General features: G+C 39.7%; 1 protein-coding gene across 2 annotated transcripts in view; it reads right to left on the bottom strand.

The window, feature by feature from the left end:
* Positions 1 to 1,019: 1,019 nt before the first annotated feature.
* The window catches only part of EFNA5 (ephrin A5), a 272,447-nt gene continuing 250,745 nt past the window's right edge, over positions 1,020 to 22,721 (bottom strand). The window contains exons 3-5 of one of the 2 annotated variants that reach the window (XM_023617907.2): positions 11,102 to 11,167; positions 10,627 to 10,707; positions 1,020 to 5,419 (exon numbers count right to left, since the gene is read on the bottom strand). In XM_023617907.2, the coding sequence (XP_023473675.1) occupies positions 5,298 to 5,419; positions 10,627 to 10,707; positions 11,102 to 11,167 (269 nt within the window). In that variant the 3' untranslated portion in view covers positions 1,020 to 5,297. The remainder of the gene's footprint in view (positions 5,420 to 10,626; positions 10,708 to 11,101; positions 11,168 to 22,721) is intronic. The other variant, XM_023617908.2, reaches the window with a different exon arrangement.

The raw sequence follows: 22,721 nt of genomic DNA, 5'->3' as shown, positions 1-22,721 counted from the left end.
GCACAATGTCATGATCACTTAAATGCTTTTGATGATGATGGTGATGATGATAATGACAACGTAATGCTGTTCTGGTTTGAAACTATCACATAGCCAGTCCAGTACATCTTTTTTTTTTTTTTTAAATATGAGTTGTTCCTCATTCTATAAAGCTGTCATTCTTCATTAGCAAAAAAGGTTACAGTAAGCTATAATTAGTGTTTAGTGCCCTGTCAAATAATTACGTATAATAAAAAGCTTTCAATGAGTTTAACGTTAACATGGTATAATTAAAGCCAAGTCTTGAAATGCATTAGGTGTCTATTATGTCAGATATTTGATGCTTTTTCCCTCTGCAGATGAAATTCTCAGATTGTGCTTATATAGCAATGTCATCATCAAAGACAAAAACTTGCATCACTCAGATGCAGAATGGGCTTTGCAGTGCCCAGCTAGGGCAACATTCAGAAAATCAAACAAATCACTTACACACCCTGTTATTTCCTGATAAGGAAACTGAGTCCCAAGATATTGTGTGACTTGCCCAAGGTCACACAGTAGTAAGTTAATTCTTCCTTGATAGTGAGAATTGAGGTTTTTGGGTTGTACTGAATGATTTATTATTGTTACTACTGTCATTATGTCTTTCTGAAGTGTAAGATGTTTGCTGAAAAAAATGCCTGTTTTGTCTTTTTCTTGATGGAGTGAAAAACATGCGCAAAGTGAAAGAATTTAATTTGTATTTAGCTCTGGTTGTATTTAACAGTTGTTTAGGACGCAGGGCTTGTCACAGAGCCTATTTTAAGGCTCAAATACAGAGACAAGGCTAAAATCTCCCCATTTTCTCATCAGAATAACTGGAATGTGCCTAGATACTTGGGCATTTCTGACCCTGCATTCTTTGAGCTGCTCAGGGCTTCTCTTGTGCGTGTCGTATTATCTTTTCTGTCCACAAAGATTTTGAAAAATCAGCAGAGTACAAGTAGCCCCTGAAATAAAGGCGTCATTCAAGGAACAAAGAAGTAGAAGGAGGGCTCCAATTAAAATGATGAAAATCTTTAATTTTTATTTAGGTATACTTGTACGGACACGTGTATATACAAATACAGATCGTATGGGTTTGTTTGTGTGTGGGGTTTTTTTTTTTTTTTACATTTTCTTTTACGTTTATATAATGTCAGCATTTCAAAACAGCACTCGATGAGTAAGTGCAAAGGAACTTTAAAGCAGGGCAGTACAAGCACAGGACCACACGGAGCTGGACTTCACACCCAGACGCACACACAATGAGTGGCTTCAATGGGGTGTCAAGAGTAAGCATGGAAAGCGGATTTTGACTCATGGGTAACCTCCAACATGCCAGCATCTATTAAACTGTACAGACAATGGGGGCAAGCCCATTGTAGGGAGATTTGTCTCACATTCGAGCAGCTCTGGGGCAAATGCATGGGAAAAACTCAGTGATGCCAAACCAGAGACAGACCTGCCCATTCACGGTTCTGAGGGAAATAAAGCATGGGAGGAAGGCAAGAGACAAAAAAATAAACATAAGAAATAAAGGAGGGGGGTGTAGGCAAACGGGGGTGTTGGTGGAGGTGGTTTTCAAAAGAAAAACTAGTGACCACAGCTCTGAGAGCAATGAATGGAGAGGAGGAACTTAAAACTGTTTTTCTAATTTGGGGGAAACTAATAAAAATGGCTGCTGCCGTTGCTAAGGCACCAGAGAAAAACAAAGTCCCTGAAAGTCCACAGGTACTGTGTGACTCTTCTTTCACAATGATACAGAGGGAAACAGCCCCCATTTAACCTTCCTAAATGGGCTGGTTTGCAACTTTGCCCATGCACGGGCTGCATGTGATACTGGCAAGACTCTTCCTGGGGAAAAATGAACAGTCTATGAAAACCACCACAAACAGAAAACCAAACCAAAGTACAGAACCGTTTCTAAATTCCCTAAACCTTTTCAAACCAACATGCTGGGGGGAGAAAAAAACACCATAGGGCTCCAGCATCAGACCTTGAAAACATTGAGGACAAAATATTGATCAAAAACGTCATGTTGTTCCAGGTCCCAAGATGGTGGAGTCTTAAGACTGGGAGGGCGATGACCGCACGTGAGTCCTGTATGGAGCAGTGTTTTGGCCATTTGTGACTCTTCTCAGCCACGTATACATTGGATGTTTCAAAGCCTCAATGCATGTTTTGTATCCTGAAAGACTATTGTTCTCACTTACAAAAGACATAAGAATCAAATTAATACTTTATTATCAAACACTATATACAACAGAGGTTGCTAATAATACAGAATTTAAAGAACGCAGTTTTTTTTTTTTTTTAACGTTTTACTTTTCTTTCCTCTGCCACCCAAGAAAGTACAGTACAAAACAATAGCCTAAACTAACACGAACTGTTACCTGGTCTATTAAAGGATACACGGTATCCACTAAACAGACAGATCCTTATTTCCCTGCTTCATGTTGCAAAGCCCTTGGCAACCAGGGGCAAAGGTCGCGGGGGTTTGACTATCTGGGGCTGAGACGTGGCTAAGGCTGCCCTTCAGACTTTTGAATAGTTTTTGAAATTAAAAGCTGCTACAAAGTTGCATCGACATCCTCCTAAGCCCCCAGAGGGTTGTAACACCACCACAAAAGGCCACCAGCACTTTTTGGACAAGATGAAAACTGTCTGATACCGATCATCTTCTTGAAAACTCCATGGCAAGCAGTACCTACAATTACGTCGCTTATAAGTAGGTAAGCGCACTATCTACTGATGTGGATAGTCTTGCTATTTTTTTTTGTTTTTTACTTAGTTTGTAGTGGCACAACGGTGAAGTAAAGGGGTCTAATTTCACTGTGAAAAATGAAAGACAATGGCAGGGAGGGCCATGAGTAATTATTTCATTTGTTAGAGACAAATGCTAGAAAAACCACAGAAGTCACCGTTTCTAAATGAAAGTAGCATTGCTAATGTAGTTATGACTAACGGGAATCATTACAGGAGCCTCTGATTTCCTTGTGGCTATGGAACATGCAGTATTATTTTGGTTCTGACTATTGATCCATTTTAGAAGGTATCTTTTTCCCCCTACCCACATCCCACTGGACCAACAAGCCTGTAACTATTACTAAAAAGAAGTTTTACTGGATATTACTGAGAGTACTGAGCATATAATTAGTTAAAGGAAAAACGAATCTAATGCTGTGAACTTTTGTTTCAGTGAAGTGGCGGCTGCCTTCTGTGATAAGACTCTGCCACTCCAGAGAAGCTCCTGATGTTGGGGACCTGCGAGGCTGGCAACCTCACTCACATGGTTCCAAGTGTGAACAGACGCAGCAGTAACATCCACTCCAAACGGATCAGGTAAGCCCAGATTACATTTCAACATGTGTACAACTCTCCAGGGTGCAGTACCTTCACAGCTGCCTTTCATTCACATATTTTTCTAATTCAGAACTGCTCACAGTTCTTAGCAAATTCCCATTCATATAGTCTGTCCACAATATGACCCCTCTTTTTTTTTTTACATATACATTTTAAAAAACAAATATATAAAAAATCCGTATTTTGCTGGAATGCTTCCAATTTTTCACATCTTACATGGTCATTGCATTTATATTTGTTTTGTTTTCAAAGGCATGGTTTCTATGGACATGTCGTGCAATAGCAAAAAGGCTAGATTTCTTTTCCACTGGTCTCACACTTTTCCCTGTCTAGGCTTTGCAGTTCAAAGTTCGTGACAGCCTCGCCAGAAGAAACCCCCAAGGCTTGCATTTCCTCATAATCAACTGGAAACGTCCCTCGTCGGCCATGCTAAGATTCCTTAAACAGGGTCATCCTGCGTTTATTCTCCTTCTGCCCCACCCCCACAATGAAACAAGATAGCCCCCATATTTCTAAATGTATCAAGGGATACCACTTTTTCTCACAAGTTTAAATAGGACAAGCATATATACTCACTCTCAGCATAAAGTATATCTAAATAATGTATTTTCTATTCTAGTGGATTTTTAAAAAAATATTTTGTTAAAGTCTTTGGGACTCCATCTTGTTTATCTCCCACAGATAAACACATGTTCCCCCTACGCTTCAGGCTGTGTCAGAAAGGGAAAGAATATAAAATCAACACTTGAATTTTTTTATCCAAACTTTGGAATTTTTATTCCAAATTTCCCTTTAGCCCTCCCAAGTAGTGCTGACTGACTCTCCTGGTGACAGGGGTTTGTGTCTGAGCCCCTGTAATCGTGGACTGTGGAGCAAAATGTGGGTACTAGGGTGGGAGTCGGGGAAAGGCCACAGCACACTGGCGCTCCAGCAAAGCCAAATCACATCTCCTCGGGCCACTGATATCCTTTCCTTGGTACGTATTGTCCCCCAGAGGAGTATCCAAAGCTATTCCATTATACACGCATCAACCCTGGCTTGTCAGCCTTGGGGAAGGTCACTTTATTCATAAAAATGCCTCTTTGAGTTTTTAAAAAAAAAAAAAAAGTTGTAGCACCATGGTGATCTGTATTCAAAGGAAAGAAAAATCTGGTGTGCACTGCCCAGTCACCAAAAATATTAGAGGCACTCACACATACGCACCCCCACTAAACCTAGTTGTCTCTGTCTTCACACTTCTCTGTGCTAGCATTCCGCCACCTGACCCGCCTCCTGGAAAAAAGGCTTCTTGTACGGAGCACAGGTTTTGCTGTCAAGAATGCTTTAAGACAGTTATCTTAAGAAAACCAGTGTCTCAACCTTTTAGAAGCCGTTCATTTATATACTCCTAGAGGAAATGGTGTAATATTATATCTATTCTTAATACCTCCCCTCTGGACTTGACATGGTGACATGATGCCCTGCACGATCATCTTACAGTTCTGAATGAGAAGGCATAAATATTGTATGGGAGAGTAAAACCCTCCTGGGCCTCGGCATCACCGGCTGCATCTGCCACTATTCTTCCTTGTCCACGTACGGCTGACAGTGAGCTAACGGAGGTGAGCTCTTAGAGGAGAATACACAGGAGCTGACGACCACTGGTGTCACTACGACAATTTGGCATTTTCATCTGGAGTCCATTTAATTTGGAAGAGGGGAGAGAAGTCAGGGGTAAGGGCTGGGGGGAAGGTGGGATGAGGGGGGCAGCAACTACTTTAGCCCCCCCACTGTCCCCAAGTTGTTGCTTAGAATTCAGGCTGAAAGAAAGAAAAAAATCTGACATCTGCCAAAAAAACCAATAACAAGTCCCTTCTTAGGATGAGCAGTTAGGTGGATCTCTGGTGTTCCAAGACCCTGATGTTTTCTGTGACAGGTGACGGGAGGAGACTGTGCTATAATGTCAAAAGCATCGCCAGGAGAAACAGTAGGATTGCCAAAAGGCGGCTGGGTATCCTTGGTGTTTGTGCCGCGTTCTCGCCGCGGGATGGCTCGGCTGACTCATGTACGGTGTCATCTGTTCAAATAGAAAGCACACATTCCAATGAGATTTCACATCCTTAATAACGCTCTTGCAGCAGCCTGCTGTTAACAGACCTCGCCACCCTCTGCAAAGTAGGGTAATGAACCTTGTGCCACCATTGACTTTCATGTCTGCATAATCACTCATTATTTACAGCAAACAAAGGAGAGGCAGAGAAAATTGGACTTTCTCAGCAATATTAGTACTTTCCTTAAAAATGGAGGGGAAAAATTGTGCACATACTGTAACCTTTGGCATGTAAGCTACTTTGGTTCGCTGGCAGTCAGAGGCACTTTGCACAAACCTGACGTACCTGAATGTAACTTCTAAACCCAAGATGCCATGGAGAAGCAAGTGACATGTTCGGGCCGGGGGTGGAGGGGTGCAGTTATGTTGGCATATTAGTGGTTAACCAGAAGGGGCTGCCCATTTTCTTCTTTTTAGCAGTTTCATAGGATTACTACTGAATGCCTGGTTGTTGGATACCTAGATGACTTTTTAAATATGAAAAATTAAATGCCAAAACAACAGCATTTTAAATAAACTATACATAATGCCCACTAAGCCTCAATAAACTGGCGCCCACTGGTGTGCCTATAATTAGGAATCAATTATGGTGCTATTAACCATTACAAACCTGGTATCTCCAGGATTAAATTACTTGAACTTGACTATTTTTACTTTTATCAGGCTGAAGCTTGGCACATGAATTATCAGTGTGGATGCAAATTTTCCTCTAAATAAAATGGATTAAGTGTGGTAACCTTCTTTTATTTAGCTATAAAGTCTTCTATGAGGCCGCCTCTGACTTTGGATGGCCTTCCTGATCTACATGATAAACAGACTTAACTTTGAAATGGAACTTTGCAGCAATTAGTACCCAAAGATAGATTGGCGGCTTGCCTATGCGCCATGCTATGCTCTAGTGTTGCCTGTCTTCTTCTTTCCACCTGACCTAACTTGTGCTTTTGGCCTAAGTGATCTCTGAACTACATGTTCTTGGAGCCAACAGTGGGCTTTCAGCATCAGGGGACCTTCCTGTGGGAGCTCAGCAATTGCCATCTTGGGTTTGTTCAATGGTCAATCAGAAAGAACGGTAACGAGTGAGACTCTAGTGTTCTCGGTTTTGTAGACCTTGAAGGATAAGCCCTGAATGACTCACCTAGAACCCCTTCATGGATTATCAGTTATTTTAAACTCATTTATATTTTCACACACCACAACATGTCACAATAAGGATGCTTTTTCTTCACTGGGTAGAGTATTATTGTCCTAAAGTGGCCACTTTTCAGGCTCACAGGCTGGCCCCTGCTTCAGATATGGTCATGTGCGATGTCCCTGTACGTCACATTCCTTCCCAATATGAGCTGAGAAACATGTCTTCTCCGCGCTGAGTCTTCTGCCCTGGAGGGTTCCTATCATTTCAGCCTGGCCTCACCGAGAAGCGGCTGCGTCTCTGCGTCAAATTTGCTCCCCTCTCCTGGACCTCAGCAAACCTGCATGGAGTGCCTATTAGCTTTGGAGACTAGAAAAGGTTAGGAAGCAAGAATGGGAAGTTCAACGAACGCAGAGGAAAATATAAAGCCCCCCATGGTAGAGCCGATTACTGTGGACTCTTCTCTTTTCTCTGCTCTTTCTCAGCCTTGCAAAGATATTAAATCCATAGTTAACAAGTGGTAGACATAAATGCCCTGAATAGCCCTGAAATTAAAATCCAAATCACTTTCTGAAGAGTACCAATATGTTGTCAATCAGAGCAATAGCGTACTTCAGGCTCAACTGTGACAGAACCATAAACCCTGAGGATTCCAGAGTTCATTTTGACATACCACGTGTATTTATATACCTGAAATTACATCAGCTACAGAGTTTTTCTCCACCTTATTTTTGCTAACATATTAATTACCCAATCCTTTCCTTGTAAAGTTTGGAAGTGGACTGATAAAAGGTACCCAGGTCACACTCAGGTATGAGCTCAGAATGAGCTTGAAGGAGCCCAGCCTCGCCGTCCCTGCAGGCTGCTCAGTGACGACTTTCCATTGCTCTAGGCCCACGGAGCACAAAACACGGTGAATGGACCTTGCAGGACACTGAGAAGAAAGCTTTTGTTTTTCATATACGTGAAGCATGAGGCTCAATGTGCCTTTCAGTTCACTAATCATAGACAATCTTTGGAATCAGCCTTCTTCTAAGCAACCAACCAATAAATACTGTCTTGTCCTCAAAGGGGAAAATCTGTCCTATTAGGGCATCACGATTTTTCTCTTCTCCCTGCAACATGCTGGTCCTGGCTCAGGATTCTATGAGGCATCTTTTGATTAAAATAGGGCCTCAAAGTTGGGAGATGTTGGCCCCCAAGAAGCAAAATGAGAAACTGGTAAGTTTTTGGGTAAATATGAGCAATTTCAGAATTCTAAGGAGGAATTCATAAGTAAAATCTATCCCAATGGAAATTACACCTAAACAGGAGAGAATTTCTAACACTTCTAACAGTGAATGTGGCTTGGAAGAAGAAATAGTCCTCTTCAGAAGCCAAATCAAGTCTTGCCTCCTGGCTGCAGGATTCCACAACATGAGGGCTTCAATGGTTAACTGAGAGAACGCTAGCAATATTTTGGAGCATATTATGTGACATATGTCTGCCCTGAGATCATCCTTTGTCCCTGATGATAGGAAACTGGCAGGCAGAGTGTGCAAGCAAACAAAAAAGACAAATACATTCCAAAGACAGGTGAATTAGTACACATTGCCGAGAACATGCAGTGGAATCCTTTCAGGCTTGCTGGATTCATAAAGTCTGGGTCTACACTCGACCACTCCACACAGTGGTGCAGAGCCTCAACTCTGACTGAATTTTCTAAGGAATATGGTGAAGTACTCAAATTTATGATTACATTCATACAGCCCGGGATCGTAGCTCAACCTTGTCTTACTTTTTTAGTGAAGGTGCTCATCAGAAAGCCCTTAAATATAGTCATGACTGACTCAAGGATTTTTTTCCTGGATGTACACTTATGCATGTCCACTCCCCAACACACACACACACACACACACACACACACACACACACACACACTGATTACATCTGTCAAACTTTTGCAATTTCCATCAGTTATATGTGCATAGATTTGGGGTCATCATGGATTTTAAATGCTCAGTAAAAAAGGCCTATTTCCCCAAAGACAGTTAAATATGCTCATGTATGAATATAGCTTAATATCTTGCATTTTATCATTAGTTGAATTCAAAGGTAATTTTCCTAACGTCAGAACAGTCCTCACTGTGCCTCTTCATTATCAAAGAAAAACATGCAATCTGTTATGTTTCTAAACAGCCTCTTGCTTTCTTGACAGGCAGTGTAATTTACCTGGAAAAAAAGATTGGAAAGGTATGTCTATATTCTGTAACAATGTGCATTAAAAAATCGTAATTCAGGCTAACTTATGTTTATAACCTGCCTAACTCTGCCAGTCATTTTACATGTGACTGACTAAAGTCAAAAGAGTAAAGTTCTCTTTCTGAACATCTGTATATCTAGTGACGGTAACAGAAGCCTACTTTTATACTAATGTTGGAATGAGAGTTGAGAGATCTGAATATTAAACCTGCATCTGTCTCTAAAATGCTGTGTGGCCTTGGCCAAGTCTCAGTCGTAAAAGGAAGAGTGTAGACTCTGGTTTTTAAAAGAGAGACCCTCTAACTCACAGGTCCTATGATGGCCCAAGTTCTCAAGCTTGTGAGGAGTCTGGTACCTTGACAAGCCACAATAATGCTTCCAGATTTCCAGGACACAATTAAAATGTCTCCATGTCAGCACTCACTGCTTGCAACTTTCTAAAGCGGCTAACTGATCCCTGGGGAGCCACTAAGGCCTCTGAGAGCGCTTATTGTACACACCTCTCATTTGTGCTCTGGGTAGGTTGCCTGCCTCAGAAAAACAAGAATGCTTGGGGAAAAGAACCTAACTCTTCCTGTCAGGTACAACGTGAAAGCTATTGTATGTCCTGAGGCACCGTATTTACTCAGGTAAGTTTCCCTAAGGCTCATTGACCGTAAGTAAGTCCCCGTAACAATAGTCAAAGGAGAAAGTGGACCTCACAACACTTTAATTTCTAGGACCATAAGAAAGAGAAGTCCTAGTGAAAACAGATGAAATAAAAAGCCTCTGTTTGCATAAGGGGGCTCACATCTTTCTGTGAAGAGAAAATAATTTTATTTCCCTTAACTTTGAGATGGTCATGGGAGACGGGTAAGGAAACCAGTGAAGATCTTCAACAGTGGGAGGAGGAAAGGAAAGAACAGGAAGGCAAGTATACAGGGGCATCGAGGCACACTCCTCAGCGAACCATGGCTAGTGGGCGCCCACCTCTCACACTCAATCTAGGTGCATTAAATAGCCAGATTGAATTGAAAACCAAGTGGTTTACATTATCTGCGCTATGCTACAGTGTAAATGCTTCACTGAGTGCTTTTGTGGGTTTTACTTTTCTTCACTGTGATGGGAAAGTTTGGGTGTGTGGAAGCTACTAGTAGAAAAAATTTATTCGTCTTTAATACTTATTTTGGCTCAACAGACTACTGACACATTTGTGGGAGCAGCAGGTGTGTGAATTTGTGGCGTTAGGAGGCAACATGATTATACTTCTCCAGACCAACTGCTATTGACAACAGCCCAAATAATATTTGAAATAAAATTAAGTTCTTTAGATCAGTCCATTGATGCATGTGAATTTCTAGAGAAAACTGAATATGTTGAATTCGTTGCTATTTTGTGCAATAGTCCTATTACTTTTATCCATAGATTTGGACATAATATAAAAAAATTTTATAAGCATATACAATAGAAATTTCTTCTGTCTTATATGAAAACAGATCCATTAATATTCACAGTGAGTCACCAGCATGCTCGGAAGATATGGTAAAAAGGAGTGAGATTTTAGCATTCTGATGGGGCCTCTATATCAGGATACCGCATTATATCAAACCCATGCCCAAAAAAGAAAAGTCATATTTTATCTACCATGCACTACACAGAGATACTGGAGGAATGAGGAAGAATATAAATAATATTAGCATTACTAGCAATGAGCAAAAGCAGAGCAACTATAACATGCAAACATGCGGAGGGAAGAAAGGAAAAAAAGTACTGAAGCACCAGAGAGAGATGCATTTGTTAAAAGAGATTCTCTAAGCATACTAACCTGCTGGTTCTAATGAATTTTCTACTTTGTCGTTAACATCGAAAACACGATCATGAACACCTATAGTTTTCATACAGCTATCTATAACAAAAATAGAGATAACAGCCAAATATGTTAGTGAAGACACCCTTCAACTCCCGTTTCTTTCTTTTTTTCTTTCTCTCTATTTTTTCCTTTTATTGATGTAGATTGTTTTACAATCACTGGCATGTATCCAAATGCCAATATTGTTCCCCTTTGCTGTGCCCATACAACAGTCTAAGAAACAACAAGTTAGCAACTGCTGTGTACTTCAAATAAAAGCATCATGAAGAATGAGAAAAAATATGATGAAAACTAAAACATGGATGTTGATATACAAAACAGATACCACACAGGATTTAACAGTAAAAAAAGTTTTACCGCTGTGAACCAGACCATACAATAAAGCATGCGCCGTGAAGCCGCCCTCTGAAGCTCATTCTAGGGAACTTACTTGTTGGTCTCACAAAGACTTTGAGCTTTAGACAGGACCTTCTTCCATTATCTGGGATTGCAGAGGCTGTGGATAAGACAAAAAGAGAGAGCAAGAGAGAAAGGAGAGAACGACAGATTACTCTTCACTTCCAAATGCAAGTGGTCTCCAATACATTCTTTCCTGAACAACGGGAGCAGACTCTAATTCTTCCCAGAAGTTAAAACAAAAGTGCTTTTCAGATTGATACAGACTGCTATAGAAAGGGCCATCCCTATCTTCTGTTTTCAATACAATAAAGAAAGAATGATGCAAGAATGCTGGTAATCTACAGAAAAATACTTTAGATTTTTATTTCAAAGGCTCTTCCATTTAACTTGATCTGTTATCAATTTTCTTTAAAATAAGAAGATAATGCTTGAGCCCTCCTGCTTTCAGAGAGCTCCTCCTCCTCTCCCGCAGGAAAAGGGGCCCACCGGAGCCCAAGGTGAAAGTGCTGGCAAGAACCAATAACAGCCAGTTACGAGGCCAACTTAAACATGACCTGTTTCTGCTGGGGAAAGCAAAGCTTTGTCTGTCCTGAAAGCCTGTCTGTCAGTGCTTTGCAGGTAATTCAATTAGAGGTTTTACTCAGAACTTGGCTCTGCATTCTATATGACTAAACTGAGCCCAGCAACTTCCCTCATGCTATTATAAGTACAATATGCTATTGAGAAAGTACTATGTTGCAATGGTACATTTATTTTTAAAAATTTGCCACAGAGAAGGATGGAATTAATAAAGTGGGCTTACCAAAACATGACAACATGTTTCAAGTTATAAATCATTTGAGGAAGAAACTTTCTTCTCCTCTTCAAGATAATAAGGCTGTAAACTTTCCCTGCATTTGTAAGATTATCTCTCCTCAGTGCACACAGCATAATGTCAAAGGGATTTCCAAGGGTGGTAAGACCCTTAACAGTCACATATGTTTACTAATGCATTCTAGAAATGACAAAAATTACAGAAATGAGTGCTTGCATACTTTCCTCCTTATGTGTTTGCTTCAAGTGGTTTCTTTGTTCAGAAAAAGCAGATGACATCAATCAAAACACACATGGCTTACAATTAGTTTGGTAATATCCTCAGTGACGGAGAGAGGACTGATGTTTGGTGTGCCTTCCCTCTTTTTTATTTTTGTCTTTTATGATTCTTCATGGGGAGCCCAGAAAACTAAAACGCTTATTTTGCAAGTGAGCGGATTCGAGATGCAAATTCCAAACTAATTTTACACGGATCTCCTCATGTAACTCCATATCCACGTCCTGGAGGAAAACTTAGAAATTCACCACCTAAAAGACATCAAGCTGTAAAGGACCCCTAGTGTCGCTATTCAACACCTGTTGAAAACTCTTTTAATTCTAGGACAAAAGTATACAGAAAAGATGTTTTCGGCCCTCCCCATGTCCCCTGTTCGCTCTGACAAGCAGTTAAGAAGTGCTAACAGCTGGCTTGGCTGTAGGCTTTCATTAAATCAAAGTCGGAAAAACTCCCTCTCCTGACATTTACAGTAACTAGTGTGTTACTTAGGGCACAGTATTTGCACTCTGTGGTTTGATCCAGGAAATGGTTCTTCCTGTGGACCCCAACTGCAAATGTGCATGTCACAAACACAGTGCACGCAGGTGACTCCAATTCATTAGAAAAACCTAAGTTCTTGAGATAGTTTTTGTCTTATTCACGAGAGGTGGTGTGAAAAGGTGACACACGGATATTCACACTGCTGTTCTATGGATATCTGAGCTGAGATGAACTCACTATGAGCCTCGTGGCCCTGATTTGCCACATGTAATAACTGATTTTCCCAATGAGACAGCAAGATGTGACAGGCTCAAGGTAGGACCTAATGTTTAATTGTTTTACTGTGGGAACTTCTTGGAGTTTGTAGTACAGGTCTTTCAGATTTACATGCAGGAGAAATCGTATAAATCCAGGACATAAAAATCATTGTAGGGCACACTGGAATAACTAAACAGCAACAAAAGATAAGCTGTCCAGGAGAAACTGAAGAGAGTTCACTCGCCAGTTCTCAAAGAGGGACAAGTAGCCTTAGCTACTGGGTGAGTTACATTCTTCTGTGCATTAAGAATACAAAATGTGCTTCTATTTACATAAAATAAAAACCTCTCTTCCCCATCAAACTTCTCCATTACTTCCTCATCTCCTATCACCAGAAAAGCCGTAACAATGATAACATGACTGACACCTTATGATATTGTTTGACTACCATACTCTAATCCTTAGAAAAATTAATGAACAAAGACTATAACCATATAATGTGAGTACACTATGCAGATGACGTTACATCAGTTGATTCCACAACCTCTGACCTGAGCTCATGAAGTAAATGCTTAACCAATCTGAGAGGGTGTACCTTGCTAGGTCAGTATAACATGAGTTCCTTACCTGTTATGTTGAAAAACAAAAATAAAATCAAAAAGCATAAAAACTTTTTATATATCAGGAAAAACTCAATTTTTTATGCAAGGTTTGTTTAAAAAAGTGAGTGTGTGGCTTTATTCTACATTATGTTCTGGGTTTCTTAACCCTACAATCCCTTAGCTGACAAATGTAGGACGTCTTTAGGCCACTTACAAATAGCGACAATTATTAGTAATATTTGAAGATATAAGGTAATATAAAAGTGCTTTACTAGTCACAAGCAAACAAAAAGCAGAGAATTGAGCATTAAAAACACACAATAACACAGGAGTTGAAAAATGTAATATTCACACAAGTAAATTGATGAAGAAAATCCTTTTAGGATCAATTATGAGCAAAATAATTGAAGATAGACATGAGGGAGTAAAAATTTAAAAATGTGCCTGGCTTTTGTCAGGAGGTAGACACTATTAATCCCCATGATTCTAGAGACACATCACTTTATAATGACCAACACTATCTTTATCTTAGTTAAAACAAAATTTATATACAAGTTCTCATGCTGCTTTTAGAAAATTAATCTTGAACATATGAAAACTGATGGTGAATAATCACTAAGATGTATTATATATTACTGCAGCTTCACCCATCCATTCAAATGCTTTCAAAATTCCTACTATGTGCCAGCTACCCTATTAGGTGCTGTGGATGCAAAGATGTACAAGACGAATTTCCTGTCCTCGTACTATGCTTAACTCCAGCTGGGGGCATAAATATGTACCACAGTTTAGGGCACCAGGAAGAACCCATGTGATCACCAAGGTCTGCAAGAATTGGCCAGCACAGCTTTGGGTACAGAGTCAGCTGTGTCTGGGAGCGTGAGGGTGTCCCAGACATGTTTATCAGAGGGAATTTTATCAAGGCTTTACAGGTCCTCTGGAAGCCAACCAATAGCAACTGGGACAAAAGAATTAAAACATTTCATTCCTAAGTTCCCAAATCGCAGCTTTAGCAACCAAAAAGAGGAATTAACCTGCAAGAGGTAAAGAAAACTTAGATCTGAACACTTGCTATAAAAATACATGGATTTTCTAAAAGAATTTGTCAAAGTAAAATGAGAAATTCAACTCATGTTTTAAACATTTGTCACATAATCCAAATTCATATCCTTCTACTTGGTTTATTGCTGAAAATGTACGTTTGGAGTCAGGAAATTGGGAGTAGGGGTGTGGGGACCATTAAAACAAGCACAACCTCCCATTCCATGATCTTAATAGCAACTTTATAAATCAACCCATAGGGTCCCTTCCCCCTAATGATCTGCAAGGTACCAATCAAAACCTTACAACACATAATGAAATATAATCAGGGGCCCTCTGGTTCTCTGTGTTTAGAGTATCATGCCAATAAGGCCACGAAGGCTGCTAATCTTCACTTTGTTCCATGACCTCAGGCAGAGGCCCTACCTTCAGCCATTCCTGAAAACCTGCTTCCTTGGTCTCCCGGGGCTCAGGTGAGCACCATTCAGCACTTACCAGCCAATCTGATACGTAAAGGGGACCACATTCAGTGCCCCTGTATCAGTACTTTCAAAAGCTACATTTAGCATTGCCAATACACGTAATACTCATGTCACAATTCACTACAGGCCTATCAGTTGGACGTGGCAAGGGAATACTGACACCATGCTTGTGGTAGGCAGCTTCTGACCTGGTTTCAATGATGTCCACCTCCTTGTATGCGTGCCTTTGTGTGTGCCCCTCTCCTTGTGAGTGGGCTGGGCCCAGTTTCCTGCTTCTAACAAGGAGACTACAGAAAATGTGATGGGATGTCACTTCTGTGACTATGTTGTAAAAGGCTGTGATTTCTTCCTTGCTAGCTCTCTCTCTCCTGCTCATGATGCAAGATGCCACATTGTGAGATTCTCAGTGGAGAGGCCCACGTGGCAAGGAACTGAGGGAGACTTCCAGCCAAGAGAGCGCAAGGAACTGATGCCACAAAGAACTGAATCGGGCTAACAATCACATGAGTGAGCTAGAAAGTAAATTCTTCTTCTCAGCTGAGCCTTGAAATAACTGTCGCCTTGTGAGAGACTCAGACCCAGAGGACCCAGTCAAGCTGCCCCTGGATTCCTGACCCAGGGAAACTGTGAAATAATAAATTTTGTCTTAGCCACAAAGTTTGAGGGCATTTGTTACTCAAGAGCTAATTGACACAATGCTGGATACAAACAACTCTGTGTAGTCAAAGGCTTCCGACAGCCAACTTCAGACCTAAGGCCTAAGGCACTGGAGCGGATTCCGCTAAAGGACTGCCTGCCCTTGCTCCCACAGAGCGGATCCTTCCTTACTCTGCTGCCATGTCTAAACAACTGGATCCCTTACTAGTTTACTTTTCAAGCTACTGTTACAGTCCACTTAAAACAAGCCTTGAAGAGAGGTAATTATAAACTGCTGCTAAAGAAATACCACAAGACGTATCTATTTGTTTTCACTCCAGCATTTAGAAACTGTTTTTCATTTTCCTTCCCATGCCACTTAGTTTGTTTTTGCTAATGTAGCCAACCTGTGCTGTTCCTTGCAATTAGCGTGATGTCTCACTTTAACTCCAAATTGCTGGGTGAACCGAAATGAGCTCTGATATGAAATGTAAACTTAAATCATAAGAGGGAATCCTTTCCTCAGATATGAGAAATAGAATATAAAAGTGAGCTTAAAAACACCTCAAATAAAGGACTTTAATAATAAGTCAAACCTTCTCTTTGTATCAAAAAACTCCCATCAATTATCTTTCACACAGACTATCAAATTAAATACAAACATTATGAGACTTCAAGCAACTCAAAAGTAATCAAGGTAACAAAACTTCTTCTTCATGAAGAACTGTAAGTTTAGCAGGAGAGGCAAGAGACTCTCGTATTAATATTTTTTTCGCACTTTTAGGCCCAATGCTGTACTCACTAGTCAAATTTAACACCTCTGCCTAACCTTATTCATCCCCAAATCTTCATTCCAAAAGCCAAAATCCTTCTCTTTTTCTGTGTCCCTTGTCAATCTGGGTACTTTGGAAAGTTTTATTTTTAAGAATAGTCAGTCACTTTCTTCTTTCTAAAGAAATGAGTGTGTGTGGGAGCATTAAAAATGCAGTTTTCCATTATGTTTGCCAGAGGCAATATTTCTCAATTTGTGCAAGTCACAAGAAAAGATAGGCTATTAGTTGTTAGCAGAGCCCAGCTTTCCTGTGTTGGTTTCCATGTGGTTTAACATACAACACAGATATATGCAAATTAGACAGGTGACTGTAGAATTAAGCATTAATATTCCTTTCACAATAAATGCTGAGAAAGTAAAGTCCATTAAAAGAAATGGTACTACTGAAAATATCTTCTAGAATTTAATGAATCAATAAAATCTATTTTGTATATGTGGGTAGGGGGTGGGGAACAAAAGTGGTGGTGGGAATAGGATAGAGATTAACCAAAGCCATATGGACTTGTTGGAAAATGGTTACCAGACCTTCAAAAAAAGTCTTAAAACAAAAGTCAGCCCTCTTGTTAGGAAAGACTATTCCAGCAACAATTTGCAAGTGGCTATCTGCCTTTTTTTAAAAGGAGCACAACAGCTAATTTTCATATTAATAACAAAACCACCAGTTATGATGGAATACATCTCACCATTCTACCTTTTGAGATTTAAAAGTCGCATGTTTTAATAGTGTGCTCTTGACCCCGGGGTTTATCAAGCTTACATCCTAAGAGCAACCACAGGAGCTGGCTACACTTGCCACACACTTGCCACACATTTCAGAGTCTCAAGATATAAATTACTGGCAAGTTAAGGTCAAAGCCCCAGATGTAAAACCTGGAAACAAGGTTACTAAGTAAAGGTGGAAGCTGTGTAGAAATTTAAAATACCATGTGAATATTACAGACTTTGATAGGGCTCTGGGGGTGTTTCTTTAAAAAAAAACTAGAAAAGGAAGAGGGGTGTGTTTCCCACCTTATAATAAGCGTACAACAACGTACTCTACAAGTTAAAACTTGGTTTCAACACCAGGGAACTATAACAGGGACAAATAATTAGAGTCAAGTTCAGAGCGAGGAAAGTAAAAATAAGTTCCAGCTGTGTAGCCTCAGACAAAAGAGAAAATAGGAGGTGCCGCCCATCGCACCCATTGCTCCCCCTTGCCCCATCTCTCTACCCCCTCAGGCAAAGTTCTCACTGCAAATACTAACAAGTATTATTTAAATTCCAGCAGCTGAGCCTCAGTAGATCAATGACTTTTTCTTAGCAACCTCAAATGAATGGCTGAGGACAAGTTTCTTTCCACTGATTTCTAGGAATAAACAAATAGGACATTATCATGCTTTTGTATACATTTATTTGAAGTGTGGGCAAACTTACTTGCTTTTTAAAGCTCAGTGACAACAAACTTGTTTCCACTGCTTACTGAAGAAGAGTATGTTATGTCCCATATACTTTGATATCTTTGATATTAAGGCATGACCAAAAAAAATAACCTGGCTTTCAGAGAATGCTTTTAAAATCTCCTCTATAAGAAGCATTTCTAATTCTTTTTAAGGAAAATTTAGTCAGCTTAAATCTCAGGTTCTAAATCTAGACTTTATCTCCTTCTTCTATGATGTGACTGGAGAAATCCAGTCCACATAGTCACGGAAAGCAAGATAACATTTAGATATCATTTTAATTGTTAACAAAACCCTAAACATGAGGAAATATAATTAACTTCTATTGGATATTTTACTATTTTTTTAAAGAAGTCACTGAACATCTTTGAACAGTTAGGAAAAAATAAGTTTCCTATTATAAACTAGAGTTGTAACTATTTTCTGAGACCTGAGCTTGCCTGAGGCCACATTTCTGAAATGACTGTCCCATGCTGTTAAGGTCAGATAATTCTTTCTCTTGTTTGTGGTGATTTTGGTGAATTTCACGTGCTATACCAGATAGGTATAATTTGACAAAGAAAAACAGATGAGCAGAACAATTCACTTATAAAAACTCTTCTTCAGCCAGAAGCCACATAGTCAAGGTAATAACCACCAAAAGAAAAACTCAGACAAAAGGCAGAATTCCTAGAATCCCAGAGAGGAACTCGTTGCTTCTTCTCCACAGGCTCCTTGTAGCACCTCTGTGATACGCTATTGGGGTGACAGTGAACTGGTAAGCAACGAAAGCCACAAATCCCATTACTCATTTGTACCGTTTAACAGAAACAATGTTGTTATCATATAGCACTAATGTAGCATGACAGTAAATTATTAATAATCATCACGTTAATACAATTCAAAGAACTCCTAGAAAAGAGTTAATATTTCCTTGAACGTTTCACAGCCACCTTCATCCCTATCCTCTTTGGTGAGGGGCCTTGGAAGAGAGACGGTTTAGTGGTTTGAGCGCATGCATGATGATGGTCTGAATTTTCTCCCTGGTTCACCCATTCTGACTTATTCTGTGCTTTTCAGTCAGCTATTTAGCCCAGCTAGGCCTCGGTTTCCCTGTGAGCCTTTCCCTCTGGAAGAAAATTTAAGTATGACCTACTGGAGAGGAGCTGTAAACTTTTATATTGCACCTGGACACCCAGGTAACAGGCCCCTATAGATCTAGAATATCATTTCACTCCTCCACAGATTGACACCATCAGCTCTGTCCGCATTGCTCCCTCTGCAATGCAGTTTCCCTAAGGAAGCAGTCTCTAGGTCTGAGTACGAATTTATAGGAGGGGGAGGGGTCAGGTTATAGATAGTCGTGATAAAAAGTTATTTATGAGTCCTACGGAAAACATGGGGGACAAACTGACACTTTATTTCTAGCCTAAATTAGAAAAACTGGATTCTAACATAGTTTTGGGGTGGGCGGGGGGGGTTCAGGGTAAAGGAGTTTATGTGCAGAAGTGCACTGAAGCTGGGGTGAGAGTTTAGAAAATTAGAAGGGGCACTGAAAGACCTTATTCCTTTTGGAAACCATGCTAAGATTCTGTGAGTTCTTTTTTCAATCCATTTTAAGAGTGTGAGCATGCTCTTATATTAAAGGGACACTAACCAAAGACGAGGACATAAATCCTGCAGAAAAGCAACCAGGCTGGGCATTGAGACTGCCTTTGCAGCTGTAAACACTGTTCCACAGCAATGGCAGCAAATAAAACCAGCACAGAGGTGGATGCAAACACTGCTCCATACCCATACCAGTCCATGGATATTATGCTGCTGCAAATGGTTCCTATTCGTGTCTTCAGTATTCTTTTGCATCATATTTGGGTAAATATCTATTTACACAAATCAATTATTTCTTTGGTTGTTTTTCTAAGTCAGTGGGCCACCTGCTATCCAGTGTCTGCCATTTCTGGTGGTAAGATAAGTATCTGGGCAGGAGAAGCCATTCATTTGGGCAGCAGGGCCCTAATGGGACCCTAGAGGCCTGAACAAATTAATGTTCTCTCTTTAGAAGGCTAAGTTCTACCAAGGACGGAGTCATTCAGGTACCAGGATTGTACATTTTGTTTCACACCCAAAGTGCTTTCCTTCATGAAGTTTTATGTTGAAAGATCTCATAAAATCAAAGCTAATGATAGGGACTAAATTCTAGTTTGCCCTGGTTGTCTCTGAGTAGGACCATTTCCAGTAAAGTTAACAGCTGTGCATTGCAGGGCATCACCCTGTAGAACAGCAGCCAGAGTGTCTCATAATCTGCCCCAACTTTGATTTCTTTCTCTCTCCCGCTCTTTTCCTTCCTTTAATCAACATTAATAGCTAAACATCATCTCCTCCCAGAACCTCCTCGTCTTCCTTTTCTTGTGTGACCTTTCCTTTGCGTGACCTCTCAAAATCCAGCTCCCCCTGGACACTTGAGATATTTCCCCATTTCTCCAACACAAAAATCCTCTTCTGGGTCCTTACGTAGACCTGTTCCTATCCCCTTAATAGCACGTACCCCATTCTGTTTGGTCTCAGTGCTGGCTGTTACATCACGTCTCTACTAGAGTCGTGAATTCTCTGCGGGCAGGAGACGTGCTGGGTTCTCAGTTCTGGGGAGTTCACTGCTTTTTTGTTCATAACATATGTTCAATAAAGATTTGAAGAAGGAGGCTAAAGGTAACAAAATCTGTGTAGCCTCAAAGTGATTTGTAGACCAAACATGAATGAAGACTCAGGATTAGAATAAAAAAGAAATATGAAGAGAAGAGTCAAGGAAATTAAAAAAGAAAAAAAAAATCCCCTTTTCTGGAAGACTCCTCTCCTCTCTCTGCTGGCTCCTTCTTATGGAATGACCTCAGAAACTGTGACCTAATAGCCAAAGAAGCCCGGAGACGCATACAAAATTCAAGCAGGTTTGATTTTCCTATCTGTGAGTGTGTGGTCCAAGAGATAAGAAGTAAATGAAAGGAATGTGGACATCTTTAGAGCCAAAGATATGCAGAATCACTTCAAATGATCAGCCTGTGTATGATGAGCAGGCTCCTCCAGTAAACAGGAGGATAAAGTCAAGGTGATGGTGGAATGCGGGTGACCACGAGCTTCTTTAAGTAGGGATAGAAAAGTGACACATCATGATCAGAGGTAAGAGGGAAGCCATCTTGGCTGAAATCCTCAAGTCATTAAGAAGGCTTGGCAAGTTAAGGTACCTCCAACATTAAATGAGAACCTAACCCCAAAATTGTGTTCAGGGATCTAACTGTCCTTTAGCCACAGCTGAGTTGAAAACCTAAGTACATATAGGCATTTTTAAGACAATCAAAAACCATAAAGCTAGTATTTGGGGGGTTAAGAAAGCATCTGAGAAGCTGGTACTTTAATATTTTTAAATTGTAGGAAAACTTTGGCCATTTAGAGTAACAGATTGGATATGTAATTCCAATTTAAAATATGTCATGAACAACTGATTTAGATTTGTGACTAAGTGAAATCTTAGTTTTACATACAGTTTAAAAACATTTAAGAGAACTAAAACTTCATCGTATTTTTAAGTTTATTATGATGATAAGAATTATTTAAGTACTTGGGAAGGTTTTAGAGTCCAACAGTTTAAGTACCTAAAATGGAAAGAGAATGTATTAAATCTTTAATGGTTAAAGAAGTTTAATTAACCAGGTAAATGGAGCCAAATATTTAAACTTACTAGTCTTATATAGAGAATAATAAGATGTATAAACTAATTTGAATAGGCTAAATTTGAAATTTTAAAGAATTATTTTTTAATGTGTTACTTTAATAAGTCAAATATAAAATTTTAAATCCAAACTAACCCTTTAAATAATCTTTCTTATGGACAAAAACTATCCTCTGTGCACCAAAAATTCATACTGATACTTCCTTTCAGGTCACGGCTCAAATGCTGCCTCCTGAGAGAGGCCTTCCATGATCACCCGATTGAAAGCTGTCATCCTCTACTCTCCATGTTTCTCTGTCACCTCATCTAGCCCCTTTTATAGGTCCTAGTATAACTGGCAGTTAGAAATTTGTTTGTTTCCTAGTTTATTGTCTAGTTCCCAATTAAACTGTAAGCTTCAGAAGCAGGAACCATTTTTTTTTAATTCTCCACGGTGTTTCTAAAACCTAGCATAGTGCTTGGTACAAAGTAGGCACACAAAAAATATTTTTGAAGGAATGAGTAAATGAATGAAGTAAAAACTGAATAAGCCAGAAGCATTTTGGTCCATATATTACAAAAAATAACCCAAGAGGCCAAGATATTCTAAGAACCTGAGATCTTCATAGATTGATCGGCTATGTTTTTCACTCTCTACAAATATTACTTTTATATTTCCTCTTTCTAAAATGCAGAGCAATCTCATAGCTAGATGAAAACTTTGCCCATTTTATTGCTGCAGCAAACTTTTTGAGAGATTTGTTTACTATTTGACTTGCTAGAAACCTTAGTTTAGCAAGCAAATAATGCACAGATGATACCAAAATGGATAATAAAAGGTTGATAAATTACATTTATAACTTTAACATGAAGTACATTAAATAAACCAATGATGTATTTTTCAGGAGTTTCTAGTACTTTAAAAGTCGACAGAATGGAGAAAAGGATAACTATACTTCAAAATATGTTCCTATTTCTTAAGAAGTTTGTGAAGCTAGCATATAAATGAAAGCATTCTATCCACTAGCCATGATACTAATACCAATGTGCTATTTAAAGTTCTAAGGAACTATTTACATTTTGATGCTGACTCTACATGTCATATAAATAGGAAG

The sequence above is a fragment of the Equus caballus genome, chromosome 14 (genome assembly GCF_041296265.1).
Source record: "Equus caballus isolate H_3958 breed thoroughbred chromosome 14, TB-T2T, whole genome shotgun sequence".
Classification (NCBI taxonomy): domain Eukaryota; kingdom Metazoa; phylum Chordata; class Mammalia; order Perissodactyla; family Equidae; genus Equus; species Equus caballus.
This window is presented reverse-complemented; position numbering and strand designations above follow the sequence as displayed.